Below are 18,913 nucleotides of genomic sequence, written 5' to 3'. Positions count from 1 at the left end.
CCTTATCAGAAAACTATAATACTTCTGTGATAATAGGTATGTGAGCTCATACTGCTCATAGATTATTATGCATTTTTTTTTAATATTTATTAATTGTAAACATTATATGCCAATTAATTTATTAAATAATATTTTACAATACATTTTCATTGTCAATTTGTCATCACTACTGAATTGAAATTTGGTTTTTGATTCGTGTTTACTATTTATTAATATTTTTACTATTTACGCCAAAGTCCGGTGTATCGTTGAATGTTTAAACTATGACCGACAAAAAGTAATTTAAAAGTTATCAATATAATTCATTGAAATATATAATATAAATTCAGTTTTTTCCCTATATTCTCGAGGTAGTTTTGTGAGTTTGTGACATATGAATCATTGATGACGAAACTTCAAATGTGTTATTGATCTATTTAAAAATACATCATAATACCTACATTCAGCGTATCAAAAAAATTATCTGCCGCCCAACATCTCAGGTTGGTATAATTTTACGTTAGATATAATTAAATATTTATTTTCTTGATAATTGAATGGGCTTATTTGATAATGGCTGAGGCTGAAATATTAACCCTTAGTTGTATATCACGGTCAAATCATGTTGACTTATACAACAACATCAATGACCTACCTGTTTTTTTTTTTCAGAATTGATTTTCAAATTTTGTAACCATATATTTCATGAGTTTAAATAAACCAGAAAAGATGCCTTCGTTGGACGCAAATGTTGTGAAAATAGCTGTTGAAATGGAATCTGAAAATCCACAACTTAAAGAATTTAATCAAAAGATACCCTTAACCAACATAATCCAAGACTTGTGTAATGGTTGGGACTTGACTGATCCAGATCAATATGCGTTGAAATTTTCCGAGAAAACAAACCAAAATTATGTCACAGAAAAAAATAGGAATGAAATTAAAAACGGTTCTGTATTGAGACTTGCATTTTCTCCTTCAAAGATTGCATATGACATACTGCAGACACTTCATTCTGAAGGTTCTGATGACAAAAATGAAAGAACTTCTGCCCTGCAAAAGTTAGCAGAATGCAGTACTGATATAACATTTGCTCTTGAATTCATTAATAAACAAGGACTGGCTCTGATTATTAGCTTAATTGAAAGAGGTATAACATAGTTAATAATTATTATGCTTGCTATTAAGTACTTAAATATTTGAATATCGTTTTGTTTCAGGTAAATGTCAAGGAGCTATGTTAGCTAATGCTCTAGCTTCATTTGTTGAGCTAATGGACCATGGAATTGTATCTTGGGATATTTTAGAAACTCCATTTATTAATATGGTTGCCAGCTATGTTAATAATCAAACATCTAGGCCACAGGAAGCAAAAGTTGTTCAATCTTCACTATCTATATTAGAAAGTATTGTTCTAAATAGTTCTGCCAAGTATGGACAAGTAGAAAAAGAAGTAGGATTTCCTAACCTTGTACTTCGTCTTGAAAACCAAAACCCCATCATTCAACAAAATGCACTTTCTTTGATAAATGCTTTATTTTTGAAAGCCGATCCAGCTAAAAGAAAAATTATTGCTAGTACCTTATGTACTAAACAAGTCCGTAATGTTATACTACAAAATATCATACAAACATCATCTGGTGATGTTGGATCTGAAATGGCTCACCAACTTTATGTTATGCAAACATTATGTTTTGGACTGCTTGAAGAAAGAATGAATACCAAAATGGACCCACAAGATCAAGATGCTCACGAAAAAATTAAGGTAAATCCTTATACTCATTACTTTTTACTTTTACTACTCAGTACTCAGTAGTACTCATTACTCGTTAATTTTATTAAGTTTACTGACTACATTTAAATTTTTATTTATTTTAAATTTAGGAGTTGCGTAAGATTGCATTTGAATTGGATACAATTAGTGGTGGAGATGCTAGTCGACGACAACTTAGTCCATTTACTAAAGATTATAAAAAACTGGGTTTTAAATACGACATTAACCCTGCATTGGATTTTACAGAAACTCCACCCGGAATGTTAGCTTTAGATTGTATGGTTTACTTTGCTCGTAACCACGTTGATGCTTATACAAAAGTAAAAGTTCTAAACTATTTAAATCACAAAAAATTAATCTATTGACAGATGATTTTATATTAATTTTAGGTTGTTCTTGAAAATTCATGTAGAGCAGATGAACATGAATGTCCCTTTGGCCGATCATCTGTAGAATTAGTACGCTTACTTTGTAACATACTTAGGATTGGTGAACTTCCCAGTGAACAAACTACTACGTATCATCAAATATTTTTTAGCCATGATCATCCTTTTCATGAATTATATTGTGTCTGTATTGTATTGCTAAATAAAACATGGAAGGAAATGAGAGCAACAACGGAAGATTTTGTTAAAGTAAAATTAAAAAAAACTGTTAAAATATATTATTTATTTTTATAGTTTTGAGCTTTGATTTTTTTCTAGGTATTAAGTGTTGTACGGGAACAAATCACTAGGGCTTTAGGTTCACAACCAGCCAATTTGGAGAAACTTCGACAAAAATTATCTACTCTTACTTATTCTGAAATAACTAATTTATGGCAACAAGAACGTACTTCTAGAGAACAATGGGAGAGCCATGCTCGACCTATAGTTCAACTTAAAGAATTGGTTACACCTGAGATTGTGCAACTTATTAAAAAACAACGACTCAACTACATGGTTGATGGGACTCGATTTACTAAATATTCACAACGCGGACAGGTTAAAAAATCATTAAATGTTCATAAATCCTAGAATAAAATGTAAATTATAAACTCATAAACTTATTTTTATTTTTTAGAGAGTTAAAGATAAGTTTTGGTTTGTAAGATTATCACAAAACCATAAAGTTTTACATTATGGCGATTGTGATGATAAAAGTGTTCCTACAATTGAAGAACTTCCAAACAAGTTGGGAGTGGTTGATATCAAAGCATTGCTTACTGGTAAAGATTGTCCTCATATGAAAGATGCCAAGTAAATTTATAAACATTACATCTAATTGAAATTTGAATAATTAATACCAGTTGAATTAATAATTGAATGTTAACAGAGGCCGTAAATCCACACATCAATTAGCTTTTTCATTAACTTTAGATTCTGTGGAAATGACACCTCTTTATTTTGTCGCTCCAGATGAAATGGTTTATGATTATTGGGTTGACGGAATAAATGCATTACTAGGTAAATATAATTATTTTTGTATATATATTTGAGTTTAGAACAAACACTTCGATCTCTTTATGTAACCTAAAATAATATAATTATTTTGAGTAGATGTATATATATTTGAAGTGTTTACCTTTTTACATCGTTTTGTATTAAAGTTATTAAATTGTACCAAAGTTATCAATTAGAAATACTTCAATTATTTTAAAAATGTATTATCTTGTACAATATATATTTTCAGTTGTAACACATTGTGTACAAGATTTTCATTTAAAAAGTGATCGTTTTACACTATTAAAATAATAAAATGTAAGAAAAGTATTTTATATGCTCTGGAGATAATATATATTTATACAGAATAAGTATTGTGGATTGAAGAAAATTTTGTTTTACAAAACTTAGTATATAAATTGTACTTCTTATTATTTAGGAAATAAGATGACAAGTAAAGAAGCTGAGAATGATTTGGAAACATTATTATCAATGGAGATAAAGCTTAGACTTCTAGATGCTGAAGGAGTTGGTGTAGATATTCCTCAAGATCCACCTCCTGTACCTGCTGATCCACCAAACTATGAATTCTGTTACGATTTTAAATGAAGTTCTCAAAAAAATGTTCTATGACCAAATTATTTATTCATAATATTATATACTGTCTCAACTAGTAGGATTATAAGGGTTCTAGTGAAGTATACTTTTTTTTGTATCAGTGGTATGAACTATATATGAGCAATATTTCTCTCCATTATACGCTGTTTAAAAGAGAATTTATCAATTCTACACACTTTTTTATTTTCCGTTGATCACTACATATACTTTTATGTAGGAGACGCGTACCGCCAAACAGGAACCACCAGATGTCTTCTCTTTTAGAACAGAGTATAGTTAGATATCCTAATTAAGTATAAATTATAAAAATTATCTATTTATTTAAATAAGAGTTTAAATCTTAGAAAAACTATTTAAACGTAAAATCATTGTGTATTATATTCAATAGCATAGAACTTTAATCCATAAGGAAATAATGTATTTTTATATTATATTATATATATTTTTTTTTGTATACCATATGATAGCTTATTAGTATTTATTTTTTCTATTTCTCACATATCTATAATACCTTATGCTAATAAGAATATCTTTTAAATAAATTCAATCTAGTCTATACAAATGAAAATTTTTATTTAATATCCATATAAAAATAATTAATTTATTATTATTATTGTTTTATTTTGTAATTAAATGTATTAATTTTGGTGATAAGTGATTACTGATTCTATGATAATGTAATACAGGATTGAGAATACTCATTTATGCCTAAAATTCTTGCTGAAAAATGTGAAAATATTATAATTAATGAAATCATCCCATGGAAATTATTATTTTCATATTCAACAAACATTGTTATTGCCAATTGGTTTTGCAAAAATTGATAACTTTTATCAATTTGTTCCAAGGGCCCCCTGTCCAACATGGTCAAATTGCTCTGAACGAATCATTAGTAATTGTAATTTGTAAGTTCATTCCCTGAATATTTAACTTAATTTATCCAAATTGCATAATACAGACAGGTTGTATATTAAAGAAATGAGATTGCATAGGTTAGGTTAATATATTCAAAGTACCTAATTTATTATTTTTGAATGCTTAAAAATAACTACCTTTTTTAATACCTGTGAGTTTTTAGTAATAAGTTGGTGCATTTCTAGAATAATCATGGTTACGGTTTTTTTTATGAATTCATAACCCTTAAAATGTAGACAGTAAATCGTTTTTATACTGATTTTGTGAATGATTAACATATTTGGTAATTGCAACAAAATTAAATTTAGTAAAATCAAAATAATGCAAATTCAAAACATAATTTTTTATTTCTTCATCGTGATTATTTACACTTAATGTCAGACCTTTCTTTTCTTATTTGTTAATCACATATTTTGTACTTCTCAAAAGCTGGACTTGGTTAATCGTTGAATATTTGTATTTATATTATATAAATATTTCAATGACTCCATAATCGCTGAGCAAGCAGTTTCTGTCTTTTGACATATACATTAATAATTGACCCACAAAACAAAAAATTGGAACATAAATAAAAGTAATTATTTATATTATTTATGTTTACATTATATTATGTGTCATTGTTTACAGTGCTACTATACAATATTAGTACATATACCTACGTTGAAAATGTTACAGCAGTGCCTACTGACTAGTGTGTTGTGATATTATGCTCATACTGCTCATATAGACAGACGAAGACTACGATAACGTCTCTCGACTATATGACTACCAGCTATATTTAGCAATCATAGTCTTATAAAGACATTCGCGAGTGGTTCAAATAAATGTAAATCTTAAGTATGTTATTACTTATTACATATTATTATTAGCCATTAGGTACCTAGGTATATATTATTATTCCACTGTAATATAATATTATTATGTGATATGAGTATATGACGTGTGGCGCCACTATCAGCGGCAATCGAGAGTGTATAAAAAGGCGTCCGAATTTTGGTTTTAGAAATAACACTTGTGAAATTATATTCATTGGTGAGTATGAAATAATAATCAATCGTTTGATTTGTAATTAAATATAAATGTGTAAATTTTTCTTACAGTCTTTTTTTCATTAAAAAACAAAAAAAATCCTACTAAAAACCAAAAATGGGCGCTGAAAAGGTAGGTAACCATGAACATCGTCGTCGTAGTTGGACAAGTCCATTCTGCTAAGGCCATCAAGTTTGTCACCAAGATCTCCCCATCCTTTAGCCAATTAATGGTGAGTATGAAACCTAATTTAATCAGTCTTACATAAATTTGTTTTAGATTACCTAACGTTTATTCTTATTTATTTATTTTTTTTTATACTTAAATCATTAATTAGAACTGAACATATTTACATTGGTTTATATATTTTTTAAACATCCATAGTTAATAATTATTGGTATTATTATTATTTTATACGTTTTAATAACTGTTTACTGTGATAATATAAATCGTTAATCTAGAGATGATGAATATAAAATGTTTCTATAAAAAAAAATCAATAATTTTAAATATTAATAACACAAGTTAATAGGTTTATTCATGATATGAAAACTGATCAAACTATAATAATTAAAGCAATCCATTATTATTGATTATTACTTTAACATTAATTTATTATAAAATTATAAATATAAATACTTATGTTTTTGTATTGTTTCAGAACTGTTAATTTTATCACGTCAATCAATCACAAACTCATAATGCCATAGCCCAAATATTAACTAATAGAAATAATGTAGGAATGTATAATGTAAATTATACAATGAAAAATAAATCTGTGTTTTCCGTTATTTAATCTCTTCGGTTTTAATTATTTAAAATGTTTAAGTTCCTTTGCCTCGTATTATTATAAGCCTTTTAGTGAAAGCTTTCTTCATACGACGTCAACAAGTGTCATTTTAAAACGAATATTTCGCATGATTTTCAACAATACGCCACTATCCTCGCTACCTTCTGGCAACGTTTTTCCTTACAAATGTAAATTATTTTGCCGTTATTATGTCTTGTCCTACTCTGGGATCGAGTGATTCGTGCCGGTATACTTTTGTGATAACGAAATGCTCGTACTATAAAGGTAATCTCATCAGATAATGGAATAATAGCACCGTGCTATTGTGGCATGCATTTCAATATTTATTAATTTTTGTTCATACAGGTATAACGTTATGGTTTTGATAATTAAAATATAAGCTCTTGCACGGTGGCATGCATTATTTCATTATGTTCATTCAAACTTATATACCTGCGATTATGTATTTGCAGGTATACGTTAAACACTTTCCAACACTATCGCCGAAAAAATGTTAAAAATATTAACGAAAACATCGACTCAAAATTAAAGCACTACATTTCTACATACAGTATATTTTTTCAAGGTTCCAAGCGAAATCTTAAAAAAGATTTTAATTACGAGTTTATAAAGCTATACACAATTCTGTGAATTTAGAATTGTGATATTATGTGAACAACACTCAAAATTACAATAAAATATAATTGCCCGAGTAACTATGCCGGACATGTTGAAAATCATGCAGTGAACCTGCGTGGAGAGAGGTTTTAAATTATAACAGTCCAAGCCTTTTCGTACCACGCCGTCATGTCATATTATTACACGTATTGCAATGTATACTTGACCTCAAGGCCATATATGGGGGGGTTAGGGGTTTGAACCCCCCCCCCCCCCCCCCCCCCCCCCCGAAATATTTTATAACTAATAAATTTAATTTATAATATTGTATAATGTGATTTTTTTTAAATTAGTGTTTTTTATAATTACATAAAATGAAAATATTATTTGATTTAACCCCCCTCCCCCACCGAAAATTTATTCTAGCTACGGCTCTGCTTGACGTTTGTCATATTTTTTACTTAAAATAAATTATAGACACAGCGCACGTGACGATTATTACGTTTTATTAAATTGTTTTCTCAATTATTTTTTTATAATATAACGTTAATATTGTGCAATATAATTTGATCGAAGCACTACAAAGTCATTAAAGATATATTTAATTAAATTTATTATGGAATCATGACTAACTAAATGTAGACCGGCTACCGGAAGAGGGGAATTAAAAAAAACAACAATTTTTTAAGTGACTGAAATTTTTTGGGAATCCCTGCTATATAGATTATAAAAAAAATCAAATGAACCAAAATGGGTAAGTAACTTCTGCAGGACTATAAATATTATTATATTTTACAGTTATCGGATAAAATTATTGAACTTACAGTTGAAACGTGTACAGTAAAATGTTATGCATAAAACAGTTGTTATATGTAAACGAATAAATCTAAACACTATAATATGTTGAAATACTTACTTATAATCATTAACTTATCTTCTGTCACTGTGAATTTTGAGTCGTTGTACACTTGTACCACTTTTAATAATTTTGATCATCATATTTTGTATATCGCGAGGTTACGACCGATGCCTTAATATCGCTACCATTTCACCGTTATCGAATCGTATTAACTGACCGTTATATTATTATTAATTATTTTTTATTATTTATTTAAAGTTTTCTTGACAATAATCACCTAAACTCAGGGATGCAGAAGAAGTTTTTGACATTTCGTATATCAGATAATGTTGGGTATAAGTAAGAACTATGTTTTATTAAAGCATATTATTATTATTTATGATTAGCTGTGTACTTGGTAATTTGGTATTATCAGTTTTTGGGGAACATAATAAGGTCTAAGTTCCATCATCTGCAGGTTTTCTCGACTAATCGTAGAAAATTAGTTTTCATATTATACTAGGTATATGATATTATTAGATAAGTAAAATTTTTTTTGCGTCTAAAATGTTACGTTTTGTTTGAGCTCGTATTGATATGTGCTTGACCATTAACGATACCGGTTATCGAGTCGGTGTCTAGTATTTGCCAACTTTCTGTAATTTTTTTCTTATGATTTCACAATTAAATACATTTTGTTGAAATCATATGATGTTTTAACAAATTAATGGTTTTTAAGTTCAAAATCTTATACATATATCTGTTTTATCTTTTAGCTTATTGTGACCAATTCAATAAGATTCGAATAAGACGGAAGCTGCATGTAGGGTAGTAGCTCGAACCATTTTAAAAACAGATTTAAAGTCCAAAGTCAATTCACTCAAATATCTAACACACTATTGAAATTAGTGGACGGAAATTTGACATGTCGTATGACGTGCAAAGACTGTGACAACACACGCGAGGACGTCCTCTTAAAGGAAAAATAAATGCATTTTCGTATTTTCAACGGCTCACGGAAAAATGTTGAATCTTATTGGATATTGTGGGCCACTGTTTAATATTTAAATAGAATATACGTAATGATGAGCTCAGTATCCTACTCGTCCGACATTGTGTCCTGCCTACGGATAGGACCAACACTCGACATTTTTTCCATAAATTCCATTCGCGTGCATAGGATCCTCTCGTCGAGGCCATCGTTGAACTGCTTGAACGTATTTCTTCAAATTACGTATTCCGTGCAGTAGTCGTAGTAGCTTCGCGTCTTCTGATAAGAACAAAATCCCAAAAGTTTATTTTTGATTTTTTGATTTCCTAGCGCGACGACTCCTCTATGCGTAATCGTCCAGAAAAATCCGTGACGAAATAATTAAAAATACACGTTTATCGGTTAGCCTAACGATATCCACGTTAAATTTAATCGGCTCTACTCACTACCTATATATATTTAGGTACACGATTTATTCGATTTCGGTCGCGTAGACATATTATTGTGCGATGCGGTTGTACGCTCGTTTGGCGTTTCGCTGCTCACACACACACACACATATTCATAAACGATAAAATATGATGGCACAAAATATTAGTCGGTGTATGTATAATAGAGCTGCAGCCTACAACTGAATATACTGTGGTTTAGTATAATGTGTGTCACGTGTATCTATTACAATTTATAACGCACTAAAGGATTACAACAACGCGTGTGTAATAATATAATATTATAATATTGTATATAGACTCTCTGTCTGTCTGCAACGAGTCTCTTTCGGTCCGTGTTCAGCCACACGCGTGCATCCATATAATGCGTACACACTAAAACGTGGTTGCTATCTCTTTCTCATTCTCACCCGTCAGCCGGAAATACACATTTATACGGTGTGGTGCCTATATACTGTTATTATACTATATTATCATCGTCATATTACAATCGCAATGGCGACGAACGTTACGCTCATACATTAATATTATAATTAATATTATTGTTTCGTACAACACTCATCATATTATTTTACCTATAATATACGTACCTATTATTCAGGAACGACATGTATGGCGCAGATATATTATTGTTATTATCATCATCATCGTGGAAAAAGCAAATATTTTATCGTCCAATAATTTGGAACGCTGTGGTGGTCCCCGTTTTCATAATAGCTAGGGTTCCGATCGACTTCCGGACAAATCACTTTAATTCAAATTGTTATTTTTATTTAAACGACGATATTTTACCGGCAATTCGGTTGATAAACGAAAATATAATCTTATCGGTAAATCGGTTGTATAGATATTTATTAAGATCGTTGTTGAAACGCTGATCGTTAACCATCGACCACTAAGCTACATTTTTATCACCAAACCGTTTCGTAACAGATAGGTATAAAAGTATTAAGTTTTCCAGCGAGTGCAGTTATTGTTTACGATTTTAAAAACGGATTCATATCAAACAACGAGTACGAGAAACGACTTATCATAGAACGATACACAATCTCATTACCTATATAGGTATATATAAGACATAGAAGCAGGAAAATATTCACAAAAAAAAAAAAAAAATATTTATAACACCAAACAGTAATGTACATCAGAAAAGACTGATTTATTTCGTGGTGTCAATACTTATTAATACATGAATTGCAATATTATTGTATTGTTCGGACTATGGCATTTTTGAGTAGGTATGAGATGGATGGACTACATAAATTAACAGTTCTGAAACAAAAAAAATAAAATTTAATTTACATCTTAATACAATAAAAATCATTAAGCATATACTGCAATTATGTGTAGGCAACTATTTCAATATTTCACGATATCAGTAAAGTAACTAAAAAGGAATACGAGTGAATGATACTACCAAATTATTGCCACAATAAGAAGAAATATGCAAGTCGAAATGTTTTAACTACCTGCAAATGCTTCATAGGTTAGAACGAAAATGCGTATATCAAAATGCACGGACGAGCCTTTAAGTAAAATAATTGCAACAATCAGTTTCTTTGCCCGCTACAAGTTGGGATGTAGGTACCTATATTAATTTTAAAATAAAAACTTTGAATAAGTGGTGTGCAAAAGTAAGAAATGATGCCTAGACGCCAGAATAACATTTTGTTTTCAAAATATATTTAAAACTAATTTTATTAGATAAAGCATACCTATAATGCGAAACCGTTTAAAATAAAACGCAAATAAACTATACCTAAAAATTGTTATTATAACATTTTAGTATGATTAAAGATTTTATTAGTAACGTAGTAATTCATCATATAAATTTCTATAAGTCTAATACCAATGAACATACTTTTTAAAAATACCTAAAACAAAAAATTTGACGTTACCTAACTTGAATTGTTTGATAAAAGAACTTAAGAACAATAGATTGAATTATTCGTATGAAAATATTTTTTTTTAACTGTAAGTGAATGTTTTATTTTAATTAGTTAAAATAATAAATACATATATATAACAATAATATTCGTGAAAACATGTCCAGTCATTGAATTTATCAAATTTAGTAATGTTGCAACAAAAATGGTTGTGTTTATATTTCCAAACAAATTCATTGAAATTGAACGAAGTCCATATTCAACTTCATTCGAAATCTGTATGAAATGATCTTTTATACTACAAACTTATTGGTTTTTTTGGTTTGTTTTTATGGATTAAAGAGAAAACTGCAAATAGGAAAATGTGTAATAATTTTTGATTTAACTTCAAAATTAAACCGTTGTTGAGCTTTCGTACTCACCAAAGAATATATCTGCACAAAAAAATGTGTTATGCCGAGATCTCGGTCGCCTTTACGAGTATATACACTGCCGCCAAACGGTTTAAAGTGGGGCGGCGGTGGCGTGATGTGATTATCATTGTAATATTATGACGGTTATTTATTTACAAATCGTTCTATAAAGGTCGAAACACCAATTATTGCATAGCTTTTGAAGTTCACAGTGTCAAATTAAAACTCCAAATATACTTTCACGGTACTATAAAGTACTAATATTATATATAATATAAATATAATATAATATATTTAATATTACTATGTTATCTAATTATTGTTGATTTGTAAAACACATTTCGGGACTATTTACAATAATAGTAGTTACTATTTTTAATATAAGTGGCCATAGGCACACATAGTGTTTGCGATTGGTATAGTGGTGGGGGGGGGGGGGAGACTGAAGCTAAGGTTTATAATGGACAATTTATTCACATTTATATAATGTAGTGTTTGTATAACATGAGTTTTTATTTTATTTATTCATTTTTTTTTTGGGGGGGGGAGGGGGGGGGGGGGCTAAAAAAGTTTAGGAGGGTTACGTCAATTTCCCGTTCCATTTCAAATTGACTTATGAAAACCTGTAAATAATTTCAAATTGAGCTTTGCTGAATTTTAATTTGTTTTAATGTTTTTGTTATTTTCTTAGGTAGATTACAAAAAATATCTGTGGGTAAAATCAAGGTTCTGGGAGATATAAGTCTAACAGTTTTGATGCAACAGACAAGTGACACACAAATCGTATCGACGTATATATGAGTATTTTTTATAATTTTAGTGTTAATAAACTTCTAACTATGATATAATAGTATCTGGAACTAAAAATATAGCAATTTCATAAAGAACTATAACTTAAAGATAAAGTGCCTTTTTTCTGTATATCAAAAACAGTTAAAAGGCACTTATAGCTATATTAGTACAACGGTATATAATATTATACAAATAAGTACAATTATATTTGATTACCTAATATGTAAATTAACGTAAAAAAAATTTATAATACAACGATGCTTAAGATTCGAAATTTCGTACTTATACAAATTCTACTTTTTTTGAACTTTGTACGTGTTGCAAGTTACAATTTAATATTCAAATTATTCATTTTGAAAATAGTTTAGTGGCGGCGTATAGATGCTCGACCACCACCACCTAAATATTATCACACAGACCCGCGGGGGCTTTGCCCCCACACCACCAATTCACAATTCTACAACAATAATTCACTTGATCAAGTTAGTGTCTGAAATATAATAAAGTTACCTACTTATGTTTGTGCTTCGTAACTTATATTTTATAATATATCAATAAATAATAACAATACAGCTTTATAGTGTTTCCGGTTTCGTGTTACACTGTTACCACGATACCACGTTATTGTACACACTACACATAGTGTATTTCCAGTAATCGTGATATATAAATTATCCTAATTATTATATAATTAGAATAAATAGTATCAGTTGACCACTTGACCATATTATGTGTATTTTAATATCCATTCCAGGAGGTACCAAGTCTAATCGGTCGTAAGGCAATTGCCTCATAAAACACCCTATCACGCCGCCACTAATATAGTTATTATATTATTATTATAATATAATAACTAATATAGTCCTGAAGACAATTTATATGATGAAGTAAGGTAGAAATACAATTGAAGTTTATAAATATAAATATTACGAATTATGTGGTCACAATAGCTATGTACACTATTAGTGGATGGTCCGATCATGGTTTGTTCATAAATAATATAATCAACATACTCCATGTAAATAACATATCTATTTCAACGGACGATCACACCACCGTCTCCCACTGAATGAGTTAGTATTATTGAGTTGGCGGGAGAGTGACGAGAGTGTATATAAAGACGTCCGAGATCTCGATTCCGGTATAACACATCTTTTTGTGCAGATCTATTCTTTGGTGAGTACGAAACGATGATAAAAGTTTTATTTTTATTTTCAAAATATTAATATTTTTTTCCACTTTCAGTTTTCACTTAAATCCTCAAAAAACAACCAAAAACCAAAAATGGGCGCTGAAAAAGTAACCATGAACATCGTTGTCGTCGGACAAGTCCAATCTGCCAAGGCCATCAAATCGGTCGCCAAAGCCACACCAGCCACCAGCCAATTGATGGTGAGTTCATAATACATATACAAATTTTTATAAAATTTTTAAATGCGATTTGATAGGTTTTGTACATTTTAATTGCTAATTTATATATTTGGGAATATAGTCACTACAACCTTTTCTATATAAACATTAAAATTTTTTCAATTGATTTTGTTGACTTTAAATATTGGAAATACTTTCAAGTTTTTTATAGTTATGATTATACTAAAACAAATCACATTTAAATGAAAGCGAGGCCGAGAACACAAACTTTTAATAACCTTCTTTATACAAACATTTTGTATCTTATTAATTAATTAAACTTTGATACCTAACGTAAAACTTTTGGTTATATATGTTATTTTAAGTAGATATTTATGTTTGATGCCAAATTGAATAATTTTTGTTTTGAATGATGCGAGTAAAAATAATATATTTAAATTTGTTGTTTCTAAATAAATATTAAATCAATGATAACATATTTAATTGACTAATTACTTTTTTTTGTTTTATTTCATGTTTTTTCAATTATTAATATTATTGCACTTTAAAACATAGCAATAGCTATTTGAAATGTTTGAATACAAATTCAATTAATTATCAATTATATTTATTTTTATTTTTTGTTTTGTTTCAGAACTGTTAATTCATGTAGTCAATAACTTCCAAAACTCAAAAATGCCATAGCCCAAACAGTACAATAATATGTAATTCATATCCAGTATTGACACCGCAAAATAAACCAGTAATTTCCGATAAACTTGACTGTTTGATGTATTTATTTTTATTTTTATTTTTCCTGTTCCATAGTCCAAAATACAAATCCTTGGTTTTTTAACCACAAGGTGTTGTCATCAGTTTTATAATTAATCAAAAATACCTATCTATTTTAAAAGAAATTATATAGATTGATGGTATATGTTTTTAATCTTTAATGGTTTGACTTTAGTATGTCCAACAAAATTGTTCAAATTTTATCTTAAGGAATTAATCTATTATTTGTTGATTCGATCATTGACCTTGGTGAACACTTGTTGAGAGTATTGACTCGATATCAACAAGCTGTATATTGTGATATTAATTAATACATTATTATATGTATTGCGATATTGCGATGAATATAATGGTTAGATGTAAATATGTGATTAGTTTTTGTTGCATTAAACTAAACAAGTAAAGTTAATTACAACGTAATATTATTACTTATTTTTTTATAAATCATTAATTTTATTAAAATTATTATTTTGTTTTTTATAATAAAATATTTTTTCCATATAATATTCACGAGGGGTGCAATATGATATGTCTACCTACAATATTCTTGAATTTTAACAAAAATAACTGTTTTTAACAATAAAACTAATCTAGATTATTTTTTCTTTCAAATAAATATTATAAGATTGCAATAATTAGTGTATAAAAATAAGGGAATGAAATAAATTTTAAAAATGGTTTTATTACAGTTGGATTAAAAACAAAAATGAAAAATACAAAAACAAAAATTCAATATTGTTATTATTTATTTTAAGTGATAAATACATTTTATAATACTACATTTTATTAGTCGACATGTATACTTAAAAAACAAAAAAATAGTCATTCAAAAAAGAAATATTAAAATTTTAATAGTATATTCATAAATAATGTATGAATTTTATACTGTGTTACAATATATAAATGTATTTTTATATGAGAATATTGAAAATTAGGGTTCTACTTCTAATAATTATATCTGATATTTTAAATGTTATTTTAATTATGCATTATATAATATGATACAATAATTATTATACAATATTTACTATTTAGTACCAGCATTTAAATGTTTCAATTATTAGAAAAAAAGTATCTAAAATAAAAATAAATAACTATATATTTACGAATAGAATTAAATCTTTAATTGTCAAACGTCAGCCAGTGGCCTTCGCTGCCGAGGCTTATTCTAATAAAAAAAAAAAAGAATAAAATCTAAGCTTGTGATGCAAGTAAGTATTCAAAATTATTCAAAATATATTCATAATTTCCAAGAAACTTGCAGAAACACGTGAGTTCGAATTTTAGCATATAGGAATCTCTATAAGTCTACAATGTGGTAAAACGAGCTTAATATTTTTTATCAAGTCAAATACGTGATTTAAGTATGCAACAGAAAGATCTGACTAAATTAATAACTTTTTTCAAAATAATATTTTGTAAATATCCTAACATTCGCATTTCTCAAATTATTTTATATTCAGGTAATTTTCATAACTTTTTATTTAATTAGTATCATAGGTTAGGTAAGGCATAACTAAGCGCTAGGCCTTTCTCTTACACCCATTTTTTTGCAAACACATATACGAAATAAGTGGGTGTGTGGGCATGTGCTGCTGTACAATAGATATCCTCGCTGTAATGTACATGTAAAATTTGAATTCAATGATGTAAAATCACTGAGTATGAAAAGATGATTCTTAGTGAAAACTGTCTACAAGCCTAAAATGCAATAGTGTATTCAATTAATTTTTTTTTTATTAATTAGGTATCAGTAAGTTAAATACATTTTTGCCGAAAAGATTTCATTTTTAAAATGTCATTCTGCGTATAAAATATAATAATATACATTAAAAGTTTCAAGTAAACACGAATAGTAAATTCAAATTACAAAAACAAAATAACCAAAATCGTTATTATTTGTTTAAATATATAACAAATTTTAATTTCGACCAAAACTAAACTTAAAATATCTTCTTAAAAATTCTGTTACATAATATGTGTTTTTGATTGCAGTATGGACTATTTATGATAATCATTATTTTCAATTTTCAATCTTTACCCATAACAATTATTGTATATATTATAAATTGTTTACTAGGTATTAAATAATTTTCAATTTTGATTTTAAATACTATTATTTATAATCAATATTGAATAATACTGCTTATTCGTTTATTATGTGTTCAATGTCCGGATTTAAATTTCTAAAAATTATCAAAAAATACCTTCTTAATCTATAATCTTGTTGATAATATCTACTTAATACTACTTAAGTAGGTGCTATAATATTGTAGTTTACAATTATACAGAACGCTATTATATCTCTGAAATTTCATTTAAATTAAAACACAGACATAAAGCATGATCAGAACTTAGAATTGTATAAATAAATAAACAAGTTATTTGACTGTAATGACTGATTTATTTTGTAATGTCAATACATAATTTTGAAATTAGAAACAAATTATAAATTATGTAGTGTTTGGGCTATGGCATTTTTGAGTTTGAGATTGACGTGAACTTCATGAATTAACAGTTCTGGAAAAAAACAATAAATAGACGATTAATACAATAAAATATGATATTAAAGTGAAGAATTTTCATAGTATATTATACTATTATAAAGGGATAATCGAAGTTTGGAAAATCGGTATACCTTATTATCTCTAACAATAAGCAGACTAAAATTGATTAAATATCATCAATGTTAACTTTGACCATTTACAAAGAATGTTTTAGACATTTTCAAGAATTGCATCAAAGTAATTTTGTATGTTATGATTACAAATTAAAACTTTTGCCAAGCAATTATTTAACAATACGTTATCGACATTAAAATATATAAGTAAACTATTATTTTTGAATTAAATATAACAAAATCATTAAATTGAATGTATTTTAATATTACCTATATTAATGAAACAAAAATGATCTTTAATAATAATTATTCAATTTACCTTTTTATGTTATTTTTTTAAAACCAATCCTAATTAAATTTGGTGAATAACGTATTAATAAAATATTTAAATAAAAGAAATAATTATAAACATTTAACCGTAATAAAAACAGAAAATTTTAAATATTTTCATTGCGCATGGTAAAATAAAATTTAATAAAATAAAATACATATGAGAAAAAAAAATTGCAACAAAATATCAAAACGCATTAGAAAAAAATACCAACACAATATTATAAGAAATGAAAAAAAAAACACATAATTATTATTAACTCACCATCAATTGGCTGGTGGCTGGGGTGGCTTTGGCGACCGATTTGATGGCCTTGGCAGATTGGACTTGTCCGACGACGACGATGTTCATGGTTACTTTTTCGGCACCCATTTTTGATTTTTGATTGGTTTTTTGAGGATTAGAGTGAAATCTGGAAGTAGACAAAAAATATATAATAGGTATGAAATACGAACAATTATTTAAATTAAGCGAAAGGAATATTATTATTTCCCATTGATTACTCACAAGAAGTTTATATTTGCACGAAAATTGCGTTATGCCGGAATGAAGCATCAGTGCGTCCTTTTATACAATGGTGCGGCCTTTACTTATAACGACGATATGGCGTGATTAGAGCTCTTAAAGATGATTCGTGTAACTGATATCGTACGTCGGACGATGTCGTGATAATAGGTACATTGTACCATTGTAACGTCTCCTCTCCACCTATCGTACCTGTTAGGTGTCGTTCAGTTTATATTTACGAGGTATTGGAAACTCGACCTCGGTGTGTGATATTATTACTATCAGAGTTACCCTATGTGAAACAAAACTACTCAACGTATACATTACATATATATGTGTGTATTATCAATTATTATTATAACTACAATATCAAACTTGTAACATATCAAACATCAAATATTAGTACTTTTAAATTACAATTTATAAGCCGATATCCGGTGCGAGTTAAGCCGGTCGTCCGTGGGTCCTCTTCGGGTTTTTGTCAGCCCTCGACACCTTCACCATCAACTCTTGACACTCAACTGCCCATTGCAACCGCTAGGAGTCCCGGTCGGCCATTAAATTAGCACTCGTCGCCAGAGGCGGTTTGAATGTATTATACTTAGTGGTGCAAGACAATATATAGACACCCCCCCCCCCCATCATAATAGAAATTACAAATAAATATTTTTTAATGAGTTTATAGTTTATAATTATAAGGCCCTTATATTCTTAACTTGACGCTTTCAATAGTTTCAGCCACGATTATCATATGTCATTGATTAGGTACTTTATTACTTTTTTCATTTATTGAACATTAA

The 18,913-nt window shown here is 28.3% G+C and overlaps 1 protein-coding gene and 3 long non-coding RNA genes across 6 annotated transcripts; 3 read left to right on the top strand and 1 right to left on the bottom strand.

Moving 5' to 3' along the window:
• Positions 1–71: 71 nt before the first annotated feature.
• Ced-12 (engulfment and cell motility Ced-12) lies at positions 72–4,251 on the top strand. 2 transcript variants are annotated; one of them, XM_015510987.2, is made up of 10 exons: positions 72–277; positions 355–482; positions 652–1,129; positions 1,200–1,744; positions 1,864–2,073; positions 2,143–2,388; positions 2,458–2,736; positions 2,816–2,991; positions 3,068–3,198; positions 3,614–4,251. In XM_015510987.2, the coding sequence occupies exons 3-10, from the start codon at positions 685–687 to the stop codon at positions 3,781–3,783; spliced, it is 2,202 nt and encodes a 733-aa protein (XP_015366473.1). In that variant the 5' UTR covers positions 72–277; positions 355–482; positions 652–684; the 3' UTR covers positions 3,784–4,251. The 2 variants fall into 2 exon arrangements, with proteins under 2 accessions (XP_015366473.1, XP_089078118.1); XM_089221992.1 differs by having other exon boundaries at positions 351–482.
• Positions 4,252–5,411: 1,160 nt separating this feature from the next.
• Positions 5,412–7,316, top strand: LOC149056673 (uncharacterized). The gene is made up of 3 exons (XR_016191071.1): positions 5,412–5,739; positions 5,808–5,968; positions 6,398–7,316. It is a non-coding gene; the product is annotated as an uncharacterized LOC149056673 (long non-coding RNA).
• Positions 7,317–13,538: 6,222 nt separating this feature from the next.
• LOC149056672 (uncharacterized) lies at positions 13,539–14,644 on the top strand. Its single transcript, XR_016191250.1, has 3 exons — positions 13,539–13,689; positions 13,759–13,905; positions 14,519–14,644. It is a non-coding gene; the product is annotated as an uncharacterized LOC149056672 (long non-coding RNA).
• Positions 14,645–17,036: 2,392 nt separating this feature from the next.
• Positions 17,037–18,545, bottom strand: LOC107163521 (uncharacterized). Of its 2 annotated transcripts, none has more exons than XR_016191248.1 (4): positions 18,531–18,545; positions 18,114–18,420; positions 17,871–18,018; positions 17,037–17,175 (listed from the first exon to the last, which is right to left on the bottom strand). It is a non-coding gene; the product is annotated as an uncharacterized LOC107163521 (long non-coding RNA). The 2 variants fall into 2 exon arrangements; XR_001506015.2 differs by having other exon boundaries at positions 18,114–18,405.
• Between the last annotated feature and the right edge of the window lie 368 nt (positions 18,546–18,913).

The sequence above is a fragment of the Diuraphis noxia genome, unplaced genomic scaffold, assembly GCF_037042655.1.
Source record: "Diuraphis noxia isolate RWA-SAM2 unplaced genomic scaffold, SU_Dnox_SAM2 contig0003, whole genome shotgun sequence".
In the NCBI taxonomy this organism is placed as follows: Eukaryota; Metazoa; Arthropoda; class Insecta; order Hemiptera; family Aphididae; genus Diuraphis; species Diuraphis noxia.
The sequence above is the reverse complement of the archived record's forward strand: the minus strand, read 5'-3'. Positions and strand labels throughout refer to the sequence as shown.